General features: G+C 32.2%; 3 protein-coding genes across 3 annotated transcripts; all 3 read left to right on the top strand.

Annotated features, from left to right (window-relative positions):
• The first annotated feature begins 2,238 nt into the window (after positions 1 to 2,238).
• LOC148622266 (uncharacterized) lies at positions 2,239 to 5,059 on the top strand. Its single transcript, XM_088571983.1, has 5 exons — positions 2,239 to 2,286; positions 2,854 to 3,303; positions 3,552 to 3,722; positions 3,912 to 4,202; positions 4,455 to 5,059. The coding sequence occupies exons 2-5, from the start codon at positions 2,860 to 2,862 to the stop codon at positions 4,959 to 4,961; spliced, it is 1,413 nt and encodes a 470-aa protein (XP_088428109.1). The 5' UTR covers positions 2,239 to 2,286; positions 2,854 to 2,859; the 3' UTR covers positions 4,962 to 5,059.
• A 3,307-nt stretch (positions 5,060 to 8,366) lies between these two features.
• LOC148622265 (uncharacterized) lies at positions 8,367 to 11,187 on the top strand. Its single transcript, XM_088571982.1, has 5 exons — positions 8,367 to 8,414; positions 8,982 to 9,431; positions 9,680 to 9,850; positions 10,040 to 10,330; positions 10,583 to 11,187. The coding sequence occupies exons 2-5, from the start codon at positions 8,988 to 8,990 to the stop codon at positions 11,087 to 11,089; spliced, it is 1,413 nt and encodes a 470-aa protein (XP_088428108.1). The 5' UTR covers positions 8,367 to 8,414; positions 8,982 to 8,987; the 3' UTR covers positions 11,090 to 11,187.
• Positions 11,188 to 14,459: 3,272 nt separating this feature from the next.
• On the top strand, positions 14,460 to 17,315 carry LOC148622264 (uncharacterized). Its single transcript, XM_088571980.1, has 5 exons — positions 14,460 to 14,542; positions 15,110 to 15,559; positions 15,808 to 15,978; positions 16,168 to 16,458; positions 16,711 to 17,315. Exons 2-5 carry the CDS (start codon positions 15,116 to 15,118, stop codon positions 17,215 to 17,217), a joined length of 1,413 nt encoding a protein of 470 aa, XP_088428106.1. The 5' UTR covers positions 14,460 to 14,542; positions 15,110 to 15,115; the 3' UTR covers positions 17,218 to 17,315.
• Positions 17,316 to 17,691: the final 376 nt, after the last annotated feature.

Raw genomic sequence — 17,691 nt, 5'->3', positions numbered from 1 at the left:
TGCTTCCACAATTTCCGGAAGACAATTTTTCATGAAAATGAGCTGTAAATTGAAAAAAAGAAAAGGGAATAAAATCTCAATATAACTACAAAACAAAACCAAAATTTATAATTCTTAAGCGAACAAGTTTGATAATTCGGCAAGTGAAAATCTTACTCAATTATAAAATTTGTTTCAACCTTCTGTTTAAGTTTGCAAAAAATAAAAATCAAAACTAAAACAAACAAAGAAAACAAAAATGCAAATAAAAACAAACAAACAAACAAAAAATTGTGTCCTCCTTAGTCATGTTAATGTCGTAAAGATACAGCTTGGTCATGGGTTTGCGGTTCAGACATTAGAAAATGGTAAAAAATGCCTTGTTTATTGTAAAGTAAGAAAGGTTTTTTTCTAAAAGCAAAGCATCATGGGATCCCAAGTTGTTGTCTAAACCAAAAATTTATACAGAAGTATGTGAGAAGATACCTCCTGACAAAATGAAAGGACTAGAAGTATTGCAGAGAAAATTGTAAATCCCTACCACAGAGACAAGGTGCCTTTCAAAATTGATCTTGATCATTATGAAATATACGTAAAGTTCATGATGAAAATTTCTAAAACGAAAAGCAGTTGAAAAGCGGGTTATGGTGATTAAATAATGCGAGTTTCTGGCATTCATTCCAAAAGGGTGGACAGTCCAAAGAAAGCTGATGATACGCTGTTCTCGGAACTTTCATCATGTTTTCAGTTATTTTCATGTCGTTAATTCTGTCGTTAAAAGGGCATATCGAACAGCTTGTTCACTTAGAGTGCCGTGTGTCTTTGTAACTGGCAGGGGGCGTCTAGTGGCACTCTTGAAAGAACTCGACATGCCTTTTTTCTTTGGAAAATGCTTTTCATTTTAGAAATGTTTATCTTGAACTAGACTCATATTTCATAATGATCAAGATAATTTTTTTAAGGGCACATTGTATCTGTGGTAGGGATGGACAGTTTTCTTCTAAATACTCTTTGCCCCTGACGAAGGCCGTAAGGCCGAAAATTTGGGTTAATATTTTTCAATATTTTTACGTTTATTCATATTTTATTTGTATTTAGTTCCTTTTTACCTTTTAAACGTGGTAATTGTTTACTAATTCATTATTCTTAAGATTTGATGAAACCGAAAATATTTTTTTAGTTTAGCTCTATCATCTTTCATTGGTCTTTGATTAAGATCCAACATACTTTGTAAACATTATTAAGTATACCGGTATGCAACTTTAAAATGACCTTCCTGGACTACATTCTTTTGATTATCGCTATAACCTTGATTCCCTTGATTACTCTTTCTTTCTTCATACGTACATGGTAAATTCAATTCTTTATTCATCTAAGACTATGAACAATAAGGGGAGCAAATAATTCAATGAAACATTGGAATGGTTGTAACGTTTTTTTTTTCAGTTACCTCAAATTTTCGAAGTAAATACAGTTCAAGTAATTTACTCAGTTGTGTAAATGGAAAAGATTATTTCTGTGGTGCTACTATTATTAGGTGGAAATATATGGTAATTGCAATAAAAGAAACTTAACCGAAACTTAAGTTCATCAATTCCATCAATTTAGTAAAAAGATACATGAAATTATTCATCTGTTGTTGTTTGCAGTGTGTTTCACTTTGACAAACTTTGTAAATATTGATAACCCGTATCGAAAATTATTTCATTGTTATGAGAATATTCTGCGTGATGGTTAAAACTTATATTCAAAATCAAGAATATGCATAATGAAATTCAATGTTTCGAGGAAATATTATATTCTAGTACCTGTTTGATTGAATCAGGTGATAAACATACACACAATTCTTTTTTTTTAATTAAAGATTGCAGGTAATCTTGACCATAGTGTAGAAATAAGTTCAAACTCTCTCAACAAGATAGTGTTAAAACAGGTCAAATTCTCCCAATAAATCACATGTAATGTGTTGGGAGAATTTCAGATATCAACGAAGAGATTTGAAATAAAGAATTGAAAACAGAGCAAAATCTAATGAAAACAATTCATTTCGTTGTTTCGTTTTCTTATTTTGAATTTAATATGTAAAATAAGAATATGCAACAAGCAAATTACCAAATTTGCTTGTTAATAATGTACTCCTTAAAACCCTATTCGGAACATCTCCAACTTTTTCCATACTTGCAGTGATCTGTTTTAACTTGTAAATGACGTGACGCCCATGCACTATATATATAGGATAAATGTTCACTTGATAGTGTTAAAATAACTGTCCTGAACGAGGATCATCGAACACGGAATATTAAAAAAGTAAGTTTGACAGTAAATATAATTTGCTGATATACTCATTCAGAATTCATATTAGTTCAGTACAATTTAGCCATCTTTTAAGAGCACTATTTTGTTAAAAATTGTGAAATCTGGCGAAATTCTATATAATAACTATTGATTATAAAAGAATTCATAGTAATTATTACAGCCTATTCTATAATCTAAAATATCATTTCCTACTATCAAAATATGTATTTCAACACAATATATGGTTAAATCTGTTAAATCTGGCTTTGGACGATGTTCAATTATATTAATGTTAACGTGAGTTCTCATTGTGCGGAAACAGAGTGATTTGTTATTAACCTTATAAAATGAACTATCCTGATAAAAATACCATTTTCACCTTCTTGTTTTAAGTAGGAGCCGAAATTATATACGTATTAAATTAATAATTCATAATATATGTATAAGTGCTTGTAAAAGAACGATGAATAAAAATTAATATTTTTTTCCGTAAAACATTTGGCACAAATGAAAGATAAAAAGGTACAAAAATGCAAAACGCAGATAAAAAATTATAAAAGAGAATAATTTGTATTTTAGGATACAATGGCACTACCCAGAGGACCAATGGAAATATGTTTTTCCTTTGACACCACAGGATCTATGAATAGTTGCATCAATGAAGTCAAAGGTAAAGTTCAGGATATGATTCAGCGTCTCCAAGCCGACATATCCGGAATACGAATGGCTGTCCTCGCTCACGGTGACTATTGCGATTATGACACATATATTACCAAACATATTGATTTCACTACAAGTGTCGCTGACTTGTGTTCATTTGTTAAAACTGTTGATGGAACTTATGGAGGTGACGGAGATGAATGCTACGAACTTGTCTTACAAGAAGTTCAGTCATTGTCTTGGACACCAGGGTCAAAAAGGGCATTGGTTGTGATTGGGGATTCAGACCCACACGAACCGGGATATAGCTTTGGTGGGAAAACTTACAATATTGACTGGCGAAAAGAAACTTACAACCTGTTAACAATGGTGAGGTTTATTTTTTCTATACGATCAAGTAATTCTTGGAATATTTTCAGAATACTTTATGTGAAATGTATTTAAATATCCATATTTTTGATTCCTTAATAAGAAATGAAATATCATACATTTAACAAGATAATTGAAAATAATTAAGAAAGACCATACAAGTTTTATGTTCATTTCAATATTATCTGAATTTTGAGATATTTTTCGCAATTTTTCGTGTTTTAACTTTAGACATTCATACTTTACAGAATGTTAGAATATACGGAGTACAGTGTGGAGGGTACGCTTCATCCACTGACTTTTACAACAAGATCTCCAGTGCTACAGACGGAAAATATTTAAAACTTGAGAATTTCGCCAACATGTTCGATTTTATGATGGCTATTTGTTATAGAGAACATGATGAGACCCTTTTACATGTAAGTCTTTAGAAACATAATCACAAATATTTAAAACTTTTTAAAACAACAATTTCATCAAAATAACTTGAACTTAAAATACTGCTTTGCAAGAAATGTCAAAACTAAGAAAGTAATTCGAAATATCATATAAAATAATTCTTTTTGGATAAACTAGTTAAAAAAATTGCACGTTGCTTTCTATTATAGAACTATGAAGTTGAGGTTCGAGCAAGGGGAACTAATATTCACAAAGATCTTGAAGAATTGTTCGGAAAACTCAAGAGAGATGATACAATGGAAATTATGGATACATCTCCTTCGCCCCCTGTCGCTTTAGCCAAAATACCATCACTTACCAAACCTCCATCCTTCAAAGTTCTGAAGTCTGTATGTAAAATGTCACATCGAACAGCAAGAAAACCTCGAACATCACACTTCAGGTCAAAACATGAAAGACTGATGGACAAAAGGAATGAGGAGAGGTTGTCTAAGTACAAGGTACTAATATTAGATAAATTACAAAGTATACACTTAAAACACGCAGCGAAACTTCATAAATCCCTGTAGATTTATCCCTATATAATCATATTTATTTGTTTATTGTGTATCACATATTTTTTCAATACAATGTCGTATATCAAAGGTTTTTGAAAAAGGTAATTGTTTTCTAAAGTAGGTAATTATCGTATAATTCGGGCTTGTACTTAATAACAAAACTGTAATTAATTGGATTTTTTTTAACAATTTTAGTTGAAGAATTTACCTAAATTGAAAAGAGAGAAAGTACCAGAAACAAACTTCATGTTGAATGATGCACCATGGTCTAAGTGGGAAATAGCCATCACTTCAAGAATCCCTGAAGGAGAATTGCCAACAGACTATACTCCACGGAAAGGAATATATTCCGGATACAGGAAAAACAATATTTGTGGTGGGATATACGATAAACCAGCTCTCTATGAATTTGCTGTTCAGACATTAGAAAATGGTAAAAAATACGTTGTTTACTGTAAATGCAACAAAGGTTTTTCTAAAAGCAAAGCATCATGGGAATCTAAGTTGCTGTCTAAACCAGAAATTAAAAAAGAAGTAGAAGACATTTTGAGTAAAGGAGGCAGATTGTTTGTGAGAAGATACCTCTTGACAAAATCTAAAACATCATCAGATAAACTTGGTGATTTACGACATTATGACTACGCTTGGAGAGGACAGAGAAATGAAAGGACTTCTCCTAGAAGTGTTCAAATCAAGTATTAGTAGTATTTGGAAATATGACTATTAATCGTACATGGCATCATTGTATATACATTACATCTTAATCTGTATTAAATGTTGTATTAAAATGCTTTTGATGATTTATGTGCATTATTTTTGGCTGAATCTCTTTGCCAGCAATTTGGACATTAATTTGGTGTAGTACACACAGTAAGTATGAATACAGCAACATTGTTTAAACACACTTGTGTGGGCGAAAATCAAGTTTTAGTCGAGACACAAGGATGTGTTCTCCAAATTTACATATTAGGTCAGAATGTCGACGCATGGTGGAATGTTAACCCGAGATCGCGCTAGAATTTTAACAAATAGGCTTCTGAAACCGGGTTATGTTGCTACAAGATTGAAGTCATCATCACTACAGAAATTTTATGGTCGTCATCATGAACTCGTGGATCATTACAGTGTATCAATCTGCGCCCTGAAAACTGATTTGTTCAATATGTCATAGTTTTTCTTTCCTCTTTCGTATCCCGGACACGACTTTTCATGAAGAAATCGGCGGGTGTTTCTAGAAAAGCAGAGGACGCTACCGGTGCACCTGGTCCATGCTCCCAGTTTTTAGTGTAGTCCGATTTGCTCATTTGCTTTTGTTACTTTGTATGTATGCTTTAATTTACATTAAGTTCTTTTTATGGTGTATCCATCAGCACCATGAAAACTAATTTATTCAACGGGTCATAGTTTTCCTTTCCTCGTTTGTCTACCCCGGACTTGACTTTTTATGAGCAACTCGGCGCGTGTGTCTAGGAAAGCAGAGGACGCTTACCCTACCGGTGCACCTGGTCCATGCTCCCAGTTTTTAGGGGAGTCCGAGTTGCTCATTTACTTTTGTTACTTTGTATATATGATTTTAGTTACTTTATGTTCTTTGTTGTGTATGTCTCTTTTCCATGTCTGGTCTTAGTCCCTGGATTACATTCTTTTGATTACCGCTATAACCTTGGTTCCCTTGATTACTCTTTGATTACCGCTATAATCTTGGTTCTTTGGTTCTCTTGATTACTCTTTGAGTGAACATGCGATTAAACTCCCTTTTGACTCTAACCGCCTGATAGTACATATTTTTTGTAGAAACAAGGAAATTTATTCCCTACTCGTAAGGGAAACTGAGTATAAATTTTTGGTAGATTATGTTACACGTAAAATTGCTTCCACAATTTCCGGAAGACAATTTTTCATGAAAATGAGCTGTAAATTGAAAAAAAGAAAAGGGAATAAAATCTCAATATAACTACAAAACAAAACCAAAATTTATAATTCTTAAGCGAACAAGTTTGATAATTCGGCAAGTGAAAATCTTACTCAATTATAAAATTTGTTTCAACCTTCTGTTTAAGTTTGCAAAAAATAAAAATCAAAACTAAAACAAACAAAGAAAACAAAAATGCAAATAAAAACAAACAAACAAACAAAAAATTGTGTCCTCCTTAGTCATGTTAATGTCGTAAAGATACAGCTTGGTCATGGGTTTGCGGTTCAGACATTAGAAAATGGTAAAAAATGCCTTGTTTATTGTAAAGTAAGAAAGGTTTTTTTCTAAAAGCAAAGCATCATGGGATCCCAAGTTGTTGTCTAAACCAAAAATTTATACAGAAGTATGTGAGAAGATACCTCCTGACAAAATGAAAGGACTAGAAGTATTGCAGAGAAAATTGTAAATCCCTACCACAGAGACAAGGTGCCTTTCAAAATTGATCTTGATCATTATGAAATATACGTAAAGTTCATGATGAAAATTTCTAAAACGAAAAGCAGTTGAAAAGCGGGTTATGGTGATTAAATAATGCGAGTTTCTGGCATTCATTCCAAAAGGGTGGACAGTCCAAAGAAAGCTGATGATACGCTGTTCTCGGAACTTTCATCATGTTTTCAGTTATTTTCATGTCGTTAATTCTGTCGTTAAAAGGGCATATCGAACAGCTTGTTCACTTAGAGTGCCGTGTGTCTTTGTAACTGGCAGGGGGCGTCTAGTGGCACTCTTGAAAGAACTCGACATGCCTTTTTTCTTTGGAAAATGCTTTTCATTTTAGAAATGTTTATCTTGAACTAGACTCATATTTCATAATGATCAAGATAATTTTTTTAAGGGCACATTGTATCTGTGGTAGGGATGGACAGTTTTCTTCTAAATACTCTTTGCCCCTGACGAAGGCCGTAAGGCCGAAAATTTGGGTTAATATTTTTCAATATTTTTACGTTTATTCATATTTTATTTGTATTTAGTTCCTTTTTACCTTTTAAACGTGGTAATTGTTTACTAATTCATTATTCTTAAGATTTGATGAAACCGAAAATATTTTTTTAGTTTAGCTCTATCATCTTTCATTGGTCTTTGATTAAGATCCAACATACTTTGTAAACATTATTAAGTATACCGGTATGCAACTTTAAAATGACCTTCCTGGACTACATTCTTTTGATTATCGCTATAACCTTGATTCCCTTGATTACTCTTTCTTTCTTCATACGTACATGGTAAATTCAATTCTTTATTCATCTAAGACTATGAACAATAAGGGGAGCAAATAATTCAATGAAACATTGGAATGGTTGTAACGTTTTTTTTTTCAGTTACCTCAAATTTTCGAAGTAAATACAGTTCAAGTAATTTACTCAGTTGTGTAAATGGAAAAGATTATTTCTGTGGTGCTACTATTATTAGGTGGAAATATATGGTAATTGCAATAAAAGAAACTTAACCGAAACTTAAGTTCATCAATTCCATCAATTTAGTAAAAAGATACATGAAATTATTCATCTGTTGTTGTTTGCAGTGTGTTTCACTTTGACAAATTTTGTAAATATTGATAACCCGTATCGAAAATTATTTCATTGTTATGAGAATATTCTGCGTGATGGTTAAAACTTATATTCAAAATCAAGAATATGCATAATGAAATTCAATGTTTCGAGGAAATATTATATTCTAGTACCTGTTTGATTGAATCAGGTGATAAACATACACACAATTCTTTTTTTTTAATTAAAGATTGCAGGTAATCTTGACCATAGTGTAGAAATAAGTTCAAACTCTCTCAACAAGATAGTGTTAAAACAGGTCAAATTCTCCCAATAAATCACATGTAATGTGTTGGGAGAATTTCAGATATCAACGAAGAGATTTGAAATAAAGAATTGAAAACAGAGCAAAATCTAATGAAAACAATTCATTTCGTTGTTTCGTTTTCTTATTTTGAATTTAATATGTAAAATAAGAATATGCAACAAGCAAATTACCAAATTTGCTTGTTAATAATGTACTCCTTAAAACCCTATTCGGAACATCTCCAACTTTTTCCATACTTGCAGTGATCTGTTTTAACTTGTAAATGACGTGACGCCCATGCACTATATATATAGGATAAATGTTCACTTGATAGTGTTAAAATAACTGTCCTGAACGAGGATCATCGAACACGGAATATTAAAAAAGTAAGTTTGACAGTAAATATAATTTGCTGATATACTCATTCAGAATTCATATTAGTTCAGTACAATTTAGCCATCTTTTAAGAGCACTATTTTGTTAAAAATTGTGAAATCTGGCGAAATTCTATATAATAACTATTGATTATAAAAGAATTCATAGTAATTATTACAGCCTATTCTATAATCTAAAATGTCATTTCCTACTATCAAAATATGTATTTCAACACAATATATGGTTAAATCTGTTAAATCTGGCTTTGGACGATGTTCAATTATATTAATGTTAACGTGAGTTCTCATTGTGCGGAAACAGAGTGATTTGTTATTAACCTTATAAAATGAACTATCCTGATAAAAATACCATTTTCACCTTCTTGTTTTAAGTAGGAGCCGAAATTATATACGTATTAAATTAATAATTCATAATATATGTATAAGTGCTTGTAAAAGAACGATGAATAAAAATTAATATTTTTTTCCGTAAAACATTTGGCACAAATGAAAGATAAAAAGGTACAAAAATGCAAAACGCAGATAAAAAATTATAAAAGAGAATAATTTGTATTTTAGGATACAATGGCACTACCCAGAGGACCAATGGAAATATGTTTTTCCTTTGACACCACAGGATCTATGAATAGTTGCATCAATGAAGTCAAAGGTAAAGTTCAGGATATGATTCAGCGTCTCCAAGCCGACATATCCGGAATACGAATGGCTGTCCTCGCTCACGGTGACTATTGCGATTATGACACATATATTACCAAACATATTGATTTCACTACAAGTGTCGCTGACTTGTGTTCATTTGTTAAAACTGTTGATGGAACTTATGGAGGTGACGGAGATGAATGCTACGAACTTGTCTTACAAGAAGTTCAGTCATTGTCTTGGACACCAGGGTCAAAAAGGGCATTGGTTGTGATTGGGGATTCAGACCCACACGAACCGGGATATAGCTTTGGTGGGAAAACTTACAATATTGACTGGCGAAAAGAAACTTACAACCTGTTAACAATGGTGAGGTTTATTTTTTCTATACGATCAAGTAATTCTTGGAATATTTTCAGAATACTTTATGTGAAATGTATTTAAATATCCATATTTTTGATTCCTTAATAAGAAATGAAATATCATACATTTAACAAGATAATTGAAAATAATTAAGAAAGACCATACAAGTTTTATGTTCATTTCAATATTATCTGAATTTTGAGATATTTTTCGCAATTTTTCGTGTTTTAACTTTAGACATTCATACTTTACAGAATGTTAGAATATATGGAGTACAGTGTGGAGGGTACGCTTCATCCACTGACTTTTACAACAAGATCTCCAGTGCTACAGACGGAAAATATTTAAAACTTGAGAATTTCGCCAACATGTTCGATTTTATGATGGCTATTTGTTATAGAGAACATGATGAGACCCTTTTACATGTAAGTCTTTAGAAACATAATCACAAATATTTAAAACTTTTTAAAACAACAATTTCATCAAAATAACTTGAACTTAAAATACTGCTTTGCAAGAAATGTCAAAACTAAGAAAGTAATTCGAAATATCATATAAAATAATTCTTTTTGGATAAACTAGTTAAAAAAAGTGCACGTTGCTTTCTATTATAGAACTATGAAGTTGAGGTTCGAGCAAGGGGAACTAATATTCACAAAGATCTTGAAGAATTGTTCGGAAAACTCAAGAGAGATGATACAATGGAAATTATGGATACATCTCCTTCGCCCCCTGTCGCTTTAGCCAAAATACCATCACTTACCAAACCTCCATCCTTCAAAGTTCTGAAGTCTGTATGTAAAATGTCACATCGAACAGCAAGAAAACCTCGAACATCACACTTCAGGTCAAAACATGAAAGACTGATGGACAAAAGGAATGAGGAGAGGTTGTCTAAGTACAAGGTACTAATATTAGATAAATTACAAAGTATACACTTAAAACACGCAGCGAAACTTCATAAATCCCTGTAGATTTATCCCTATATAATCATATTTATTTGTTTATTGTGTATCACATATTTTTTCAATACAATGTCGTATATCAAAGGTTTTTGAAAAAGGTAATTGTTTTCTAAAGTAGGTAATTATCGTATAATTCGGGCTTGTACTTAATAACAAAACTGTAATTAATTGGATTTTTTTTAACAATTTTAGTTGAAGAATTTACCTAAATTGAAAAGAGAGAAAGTACCAGAAACAAACTTCATGTTGAATGATGCACCATGGTCTAAGTGGGAAATAGCCATCACTTCAAGAATCCCTGAAGGAGAATTGCCAACAGACTATACTCCACGGAAAGGAATATATTCCGGATACAGGAAAAACAATATTTGTGGTGGGATATACGATAAACCAGCTCTCTATGAATTTGCTGTTCAGACATTAGAAAATGGTAAAAAATACGTTGTTTACTGTAAATGCAACAAAGGTTTTTCTAAAAGCAAAGCATCATGGGAATCTAAGTTGCTGTCTAAACCAGAAATTAAAAAAGAAGTAGAAGACATTTTGAGTAAAGGAGGCAGATTGTTTGTGAGAAGATACCTCTTGACAAAATCTAAAACATCATCAGATAAACTTGGTGATTTACGACATTATGACTACGCTTGGAGAGGACAGAGAAATGAAAGGACTTCTCCTAGAAGTGTTCAAATCAAGTATTAGTAGTATTTGGAAATATGACTATTAATCGTACATGGCATCATTGTATATACATTACATCTTAATCTGTATTAAATGTTGTATTAAAATGCTTTTGATGATTTATGTGCATTATTTTTGGCTGAATCTCTTTGCCAGCAATTTGGACATTAATTTGGTGTAGTACACACAGTAAGTATGAATACAGCAACATTGTTTAAACACACTTGTGTGGGCGAAAATCAAGTTTTAGTCGAGACACAAGGATGTGTTCTCCAAATTTACATATTAGGTCAGAATGTCGACGCATGGTGGAATGTTAACCCGAGATCGCGCTAGAATTTTAACAAATAGGCTTCTGAAACCGGGTTATGTTGCTACAAGATTGAAGTCATCATCACTACAGAAATTTTATGGTCGTCATCATGAACTCGTGGATCATTACAGTGTATCAATCTGCGCCCTGAAAACTGATTTGTTCAATATGTCATAGTTTTTCTTTCCTCTTTCGTATCCCGGACACGACTTTTCATGAAGAAATCGGCGGGTGTTTCTAGAAAAGCAGAGGACGCTACCGGTGCACCTGGTCCATGCTCCCAGTTTTTAGTGTAGTCCGATTTGCTCATTTGCTTTTGTTACTTTGTATGTATGCTTTAATTTACATTAAGTTCTTTTTATGGTGTATCCATCAGCACCATGAAAACTAATTTATTCAACGGGTCATAGTTTTCCTTTCCTCGTTTGTCTACCCCGGACTTGACTTTTTATGAGCAACTCGGCGCGTGTTTCTAGGAAAGCAGAGGACGCTTACCCTACCGGTGCACCTGGTCCATGCTCCCAGTTTTTAGGGGAGTCCGAGTTGCTCATTTACTTTTGTTACTTTGTATGTATGATTTTAGTTACTTTATGTTCTTTGTTGTGTATGTCTCTTTTCCATGTCTGGTCTTAGTCCCTGGATTACATTCTTTTGATTACCGCTATAACCTTGGTTCCCTTGATTACTCTTTGATTACCGCTATAATCTTGGTTCTTTGGTTCTCTTGATTACTCTTTGAGTGAACATGCGATTAAACTCCCTTTTGACTCTAACCGCCTGATAGTACATATTTTTTGTAGAAACAAGGAAATTTATTCCCTACTCGTAAGGGAAACTGAGTATAAATTTTGGTAGATTATGTTACACGTAAAATTGCTTCCACAATTTCCGGAAGACAATTTTTCATGAAAATGAGCTGTAAATTGAAAAAAAGAAAAGGGAATAAAATCTCAATATAACTACAAAACAAAACCAAAATTTATAATTCTTAAGCGAACAAGTTTGATAATTCGGCAAGTGAAAATCTTACTCAATTATAAAATTTGTTTCAACCTTCTGTTTAAGTTTGCAAAAAATAAAAATCAAAACTAAAACAAACAAAGAAAACAAAAATGCAAATAAAAACAAACAAACAAACAAAAAATTGTGTCCTCCTTAGTCATGTTAATGTCGTAAAGATACAGCTTGGTCATGGGTTTGCGGTTCAGACATTAGAAAATGGTAAAAAATGCCTTGTTTATTGTAAAGTAAGAAAGGTTTTTTTCTAAAAGCAAAGCATCATGGGATCCCAAGTTGTTGTCTAAACCAAAAATTTATACAGAAGTATGTGAGAAGATACCTCCTGACAAAATGAAAGGACTAGAAGTATTGCAGAGAAAATTGTAAATCCCTACCACAGAGACAAGGTGCCTTTCAAAATTGATCTTGATCATTATGAAATATACGTAAAGTTCATGATGAAAATTTCTAAAACGAAAAGCAGTTGAAAAGCGGGTTATGGTGATTAAATAATGCGAGTTTCTGGCATTCATTCCAAAAGGGTGGACAGTCCAAAGAAAGCTGATGATACGCTGTTCTCGGAACTTTCATCATGTTTTCAGTTATTTTCATGTCGTTAATTCTGTCGTTAAAAGGGCATATCGAACAGCTTGTTCACTTAGAGTGCCGTGTGTCTTTGTAACTGGCAGGGGGCGTCTAGTGGCACTCTTGAAAGAACTCGACATGCCTTTTTTCTTTGGAAAATGCTTTTCATTTTAGAAATGTTTATCTTGAACTAGACTCATATTTCATAATGATCAAGATAATTTTTTTAAGGGCACATTGTATCTGTGGTAGGGATGGACAGTTTTCTTCTAAATACTCTTTGCCCCTGACGAAGGCCGTAAGGCCGAACATTTGGGTTAATATTTTTCAATATTTTTACGTTTATTCATATTTTATTTGTATTTAGTTCCTTTTTACCTTTTAAACGTGGTAATTGTTGACTAATTCATTATTCTTAAGATTTGATGAAACCGAAAATATTTTTTTAGTTTAGCTCTATCATCTTTCATTGGTCTTTGATTAAGATCCAACATACTTTGTAAACATTATTAAGTATACCGGTATGCAACTTTAAAATGACCTTCCTGGACTACATTCTTTTGATTATCGCTATAACCTTGGTTCCCTTGATTACTCTTTCTTTCTTCATACGTACATGGTAAATTCAATTCTTTATTCATCTAAGACTATGAACAATAAGGGGAGCAAATAATTCAATGAAACATTGGAATGGTTGTAACGTTTTTTTTTTCAGTTACCTCAAATTTTCGAAGTAAATACAGTTCAAGTAATTTACTCAGTTGTGTAAATGGAAAAGATTATTTCTGTGGTGCTACTATTATTAGGTGGAAATATATGGTAATTGCAATAAAAGAAACTTAACCGAAACTTAAGTTCATCAATTCCATCAATTTAGTAAAAAGATACATGAAATTATTCATCTGTTGTTGTTTGCAGTGTGTTTCACTTTGACAAACTTTGTAAATATTGATAACCCGTATCGAAAATTATTTCATTGTTATGAGAATATTCTGCGTGATGGTTAAAACTTATATTCAAAATCAAGAATATGCATAATGAAATTCAATGTTTCGAGGAAATATTATATTCTAGTACCTGTTTGATTGAATCAGGTGATAAACATACACACAATTCTTTTTTTTAATTAAAGATTGCAGGTAATCTTGACCATAGTGTAGAAATAAGTTCAAACTCTCTCAACAAGATAGTGTTAAAACAGGTCAAATTCTCCCAATAAATCACATGTAATGTGTTGGGAGAATTTCAGATATCAACGAAGAGATTTGAAATAAAGAATTGAAAACAGAGCAAAATCTAATGAAAACAATTCATTTCGTTGTTTCGTTTTCTTATTTTGAATTTAATATGTAAAATAAGAATATGCAACAAGCAAATTACCAAATTTGCTTGTTAATAATGTACTCCTTAAAACCCTATTCGGAACATCTCCAACTTTTTCCATACTTGCAGTGATCTGTTTTAACTTGTAAATGACGTGACGCCCATGCACTATATATATAGGATAAATGTTCACTTGATAAAGTGTTAAAATAACTGTCCTGAACGAGGATCATTGAACACGGAATATTAAAAAAGTAAGTTTGACAGTAAATATAATTTGCTGATATACTCATTCAGAATTCATATTAGTTCAGTACAATTTAGCCATCTTTTAAGAGCACTATTTTGTTAAAAATTGTGAAATCCGGCGAAATTCTATATAATAACTATTGATTATAAAAGAATTCATAGTAATTATTACAGCCTATTCTATAATCTAAAATATCATTTCCTACTATCAAAATATGTATTTCAACACAATATATGGTTAAATCTGTTAAATCTGGCTTTAGACGATGTTCAATTATATTAATGTTAATGTGAGTTCTCATTGTGCGGAAACAGAGTGATTTGTTATTAACCTTATAAAATGAACTATCCTGATAAAAATACCATTTTCACCTTCTTGTTTTAAGTAGGAGCCAAAATTATATACGTATTAAATTAATAATTCATAATACATGTATAAGTGCTTGTAAAAGAACGATGAATAAAAAATAATATTTTTTTCCGTAAAACATTTGGCACAAATGAAAGATAAAAAGGTACAAAAATGCAAAACGCAGATAAAAAATTATAAAAGAGAATAATTTGTATTTTAGGATACAATGGCACTACCCAGAGGACCAATGGAAATATGTTTTTCCTTTGACACCACAGGATCTATGAATAGTTGCATCAATGAAGTCAAAGGTAAAGTTCAGGATATGATTCAGCGTCTCCAAGCCGACATATCCGGAATACGAATGGCTGTCCTCGCTCACGGTGACTATTGCGATTATGACACATATATTACCAAACATATTGATTTCACTACAAGTGTCGCTGACTTGTGTTCATTTGTTAAAACTGTTGATGGAACTTATGGAGGTGACGGAGATGAATGCTACGAACTTGTCTTACAAGAAGTTCAGTCATTGTCTTGGACACCAGGGTCAAAAAGGGCATTGGTTGTGATTGGGGATTCAGACCCACACGAACCGGGATATAGCTTTGGTGGGAAAACTTACAATATTGACTGGCGAAAAGAAACTTACAACCTGTTAACAATGGTGAGGTTTATTTTTTCTATACGATCAAGTAATTCTTGGAATATTTTCAGAATACTTTATGTGAAATGTATTTAAATATCCATATTTTTGATTCCTCAATAAGAAATGAAATATCATACATTTAACAAGATAATTGAAAATAATTAAGAAAGACCATACAAGTTTTATATTCATTTAAATATTATCTGAATTTTGAGATATTTTTCGCAATTTTTCGTGTTTTAACTTTAGACATTCATACTTTACAGAATGTTAGAATATATGGAGTACAGTGTGGAGGGTACGCTTCATCCACTGACTTTTACAACAAGATCTCCAGTGCTACAGACGGAAAATGTTTAAAACTTGAGAATTTCGCCAACATGTTCGATTTTATGATGGCTATTTGTTATAGAGAACATGATGAGACCCTTTTACATGTAAGTCTTTAGAAACATAATCACAAATATTTAAAACTTTTTAAAACAACAATTTCATCAAAATAACTTGAACTTAAAATACTGCTTTGCAAGAAATGTCAAAACTAAGAAAGTAATTCGAAATATCATATAAAATAATTCTTTTTGGATAAACTAGTTAAAAAAATTGCACGTTGCTTTCTATTATAGAACTATGAAGTTGAGGTTCGAGCAAGGGGAACTAATATTCACAAAGATCTTGAAGAATTGTTCGGAAAACTCAAGAGAGATGATACAATGGAAATTATGGATACATCTCCTTCGCCCCCTGTCGCTTTAGCCAAAATACCATCACTTACCAAACCTCCATCCTTCAAAGTTCTGAAGCCTGTATGTAAAATGTCACATCGAACAGCAAGAAAACCTCGAACATCACACGTCAGATCAAAACATGAAAGACTGATGGACAAAAGGAATGAGGAGAGGTTGTCTAAGTACAAGGTACTAATATTAGATAAATTACAAAGTATACACTTAAAACACGCAGCGAAACTTCATAAATCCCTGTAGATTTATCCCTATATAATCATATTTATTTGTTTATTGTGTATCACATATTTTTTCAATACAATGTCGTATATCAAAGGTTTTTGAAAAAGGTAATTGTTTTCTAAAGTAGGTAATTATCGTATAATTCGGGCTTGTACTTAATAACAAAACTGTAATTAATTGGATTTTTTTTAACAATTTTAGTTGAAGAATTTACCTAAATTGAAAAGAGAGAAAGTACCAGAAACAAACTTCATGTTGAATGATGCACCATGGTCTAAGTGGGAAATAGCCATCACTTCAAGAATCCCTGAAGGAGAATTGCCAACAGACTATACTCCACGGAAAGGAATATATTCCGGATACAGGAAAAACAATATTTGTGGTGGGGTATACGATAAACCAGCTCTCTATGAATTTGCTGTTCAGACATTAGAAAATGGTAAAAAATACGTTGTTTACTGTAAATGCAACAAAGGTTTTTCTAAAAGCAAAGCATCATGGGAATCTAAGTTGCTGTCTAAACCAGAAATTAAAAAAGAAGTAGAAGACATTTTGAGTAAAGGAGGCAGATTGTTTGTGAGAAGATACCTCTTGACAAAATCTAAAACATCATCAGATAAACTTGGTGATTTACGACATTATGACTACGCTTGGAGAGGACAGAGAAATGAAAGGACTTCTCCTAGAAGTGTTCAAATCAAGTATTAGTAGTATTTGGAAATATGACTATTAATCGTACATGGCATCATTGTATATATATTACATCTTAATCTGTATTAAATGTTGTATTAAAATGCTTTTGATGATTTATGTGCATTATTTTTGGCTGAATCTCTTTGCCAGCAATTTGGACATTAATTTGGTGTAGTACACACAGTAAGTATGAATACAGCAACATTGTTTAAACACACTTGTGTGGGCGAAAATCAAGTTTTAGTCGAGACACAAGGATGTGTTCTCCAAATTTACATATTAGGTCAGAATGTCGACGCATGGTGGAATGTTAACCTGAGATCGCGCTAGAATTTTAACAAATAGGCTTCTGAAACCGGGTTATGTTGCTACAAGATTGAAGTCATCATCACTACAGAAATTTTATGGTCGTCATCATGAAGTCGTGGATCGTTACAGTGTATCAATCTGCGCCCTGAAAACTGATTTGTTCAATATGTCATAGTTTTT

This window comes from Perna viridis, chromosome 3, assembly GCF_037379345.1.
Source record: "Perna viridis isolate PV_CMFRI_1.1 ecotype Kerala chromosome 3, ASM3737934v1, whole genome shotgun sequence".
In the NCBI taxonomy this organism is placed as follows: domain Eukaryota; kingdom Metazoa; phylum Mollusca; class Bivalvia; order Mytilida; family Mytilidae; genus Perna; species Perna viridis.
This window is presented reverse-complemented; position numbering and strand designations above follow the sequence as displayed.

Excerpts from the sequence above, each read along its gene's own strand:
- LOC148622266 (XM_088571983.1), top strand. The coding sequence starts at position 2,860 with ATGGCACTACCCAGAGGACCAATGGAAATATGTTTTTCCTTTGACACC. Across the intron at positions 3,304-3,551 it reads CTTACAACCTGTTAACAATG|AATGTTAGAATATACGGAGT; the intron begins GTGAGGTTTATT and ends CATACTTTACAG. Across the intron at positions 3,723-3,911 it reads ATGATGAGACCCTTTTACAT|AACTATGAAGTTGAGGTTCG; the intron begins GTAAGTCTTTAG and ends TTTCTATTATAG.
- LOC148622265 (XM_088571982.1), top strand. The coding sequence starts at position 8,988 with ATGGCACTACCCAGAGGACCAATGGAAATATGTTTTTCCTTTGACACC. Across the intron at positions 9,432-9,679 it reads CTTACAACCTGTTAACAATG|AATGTTAGAATATATGGAGT; the intron begins GTGAGGTTTATT and ends CATACTTTACAG. Across the intron at positions 10,331-10,582 it reads AGAGGTTGTCTAAGTACAAG|TTGAAGAATTTACCTAAATT; the intron begins GTACTAATATTA and ends TAACAATTTTAG.
- LOC148622264 (XM_088571980.1), top strand. The coding sequence starts at position 15,116 with ATGGCACTACCCAGAGGACCAATGGAAATATGTTTTTCCTTTGACACC. Across the intron at positions 15,560-15,807 it reads CTTACAACCTGTTAACAATG|AATGTTAGAATATATGGAGT; the intron begins GTGAGGTTTATT and ends CATACTTTACAG. Across the intron at positions 15,979-16,167 it reads ATGATGAGACCCTTTTACAT|AACTATGAAGTTGAGGTTCG; the intron begins GTAAGTCTTTAG and ends TTTCTATTATAG.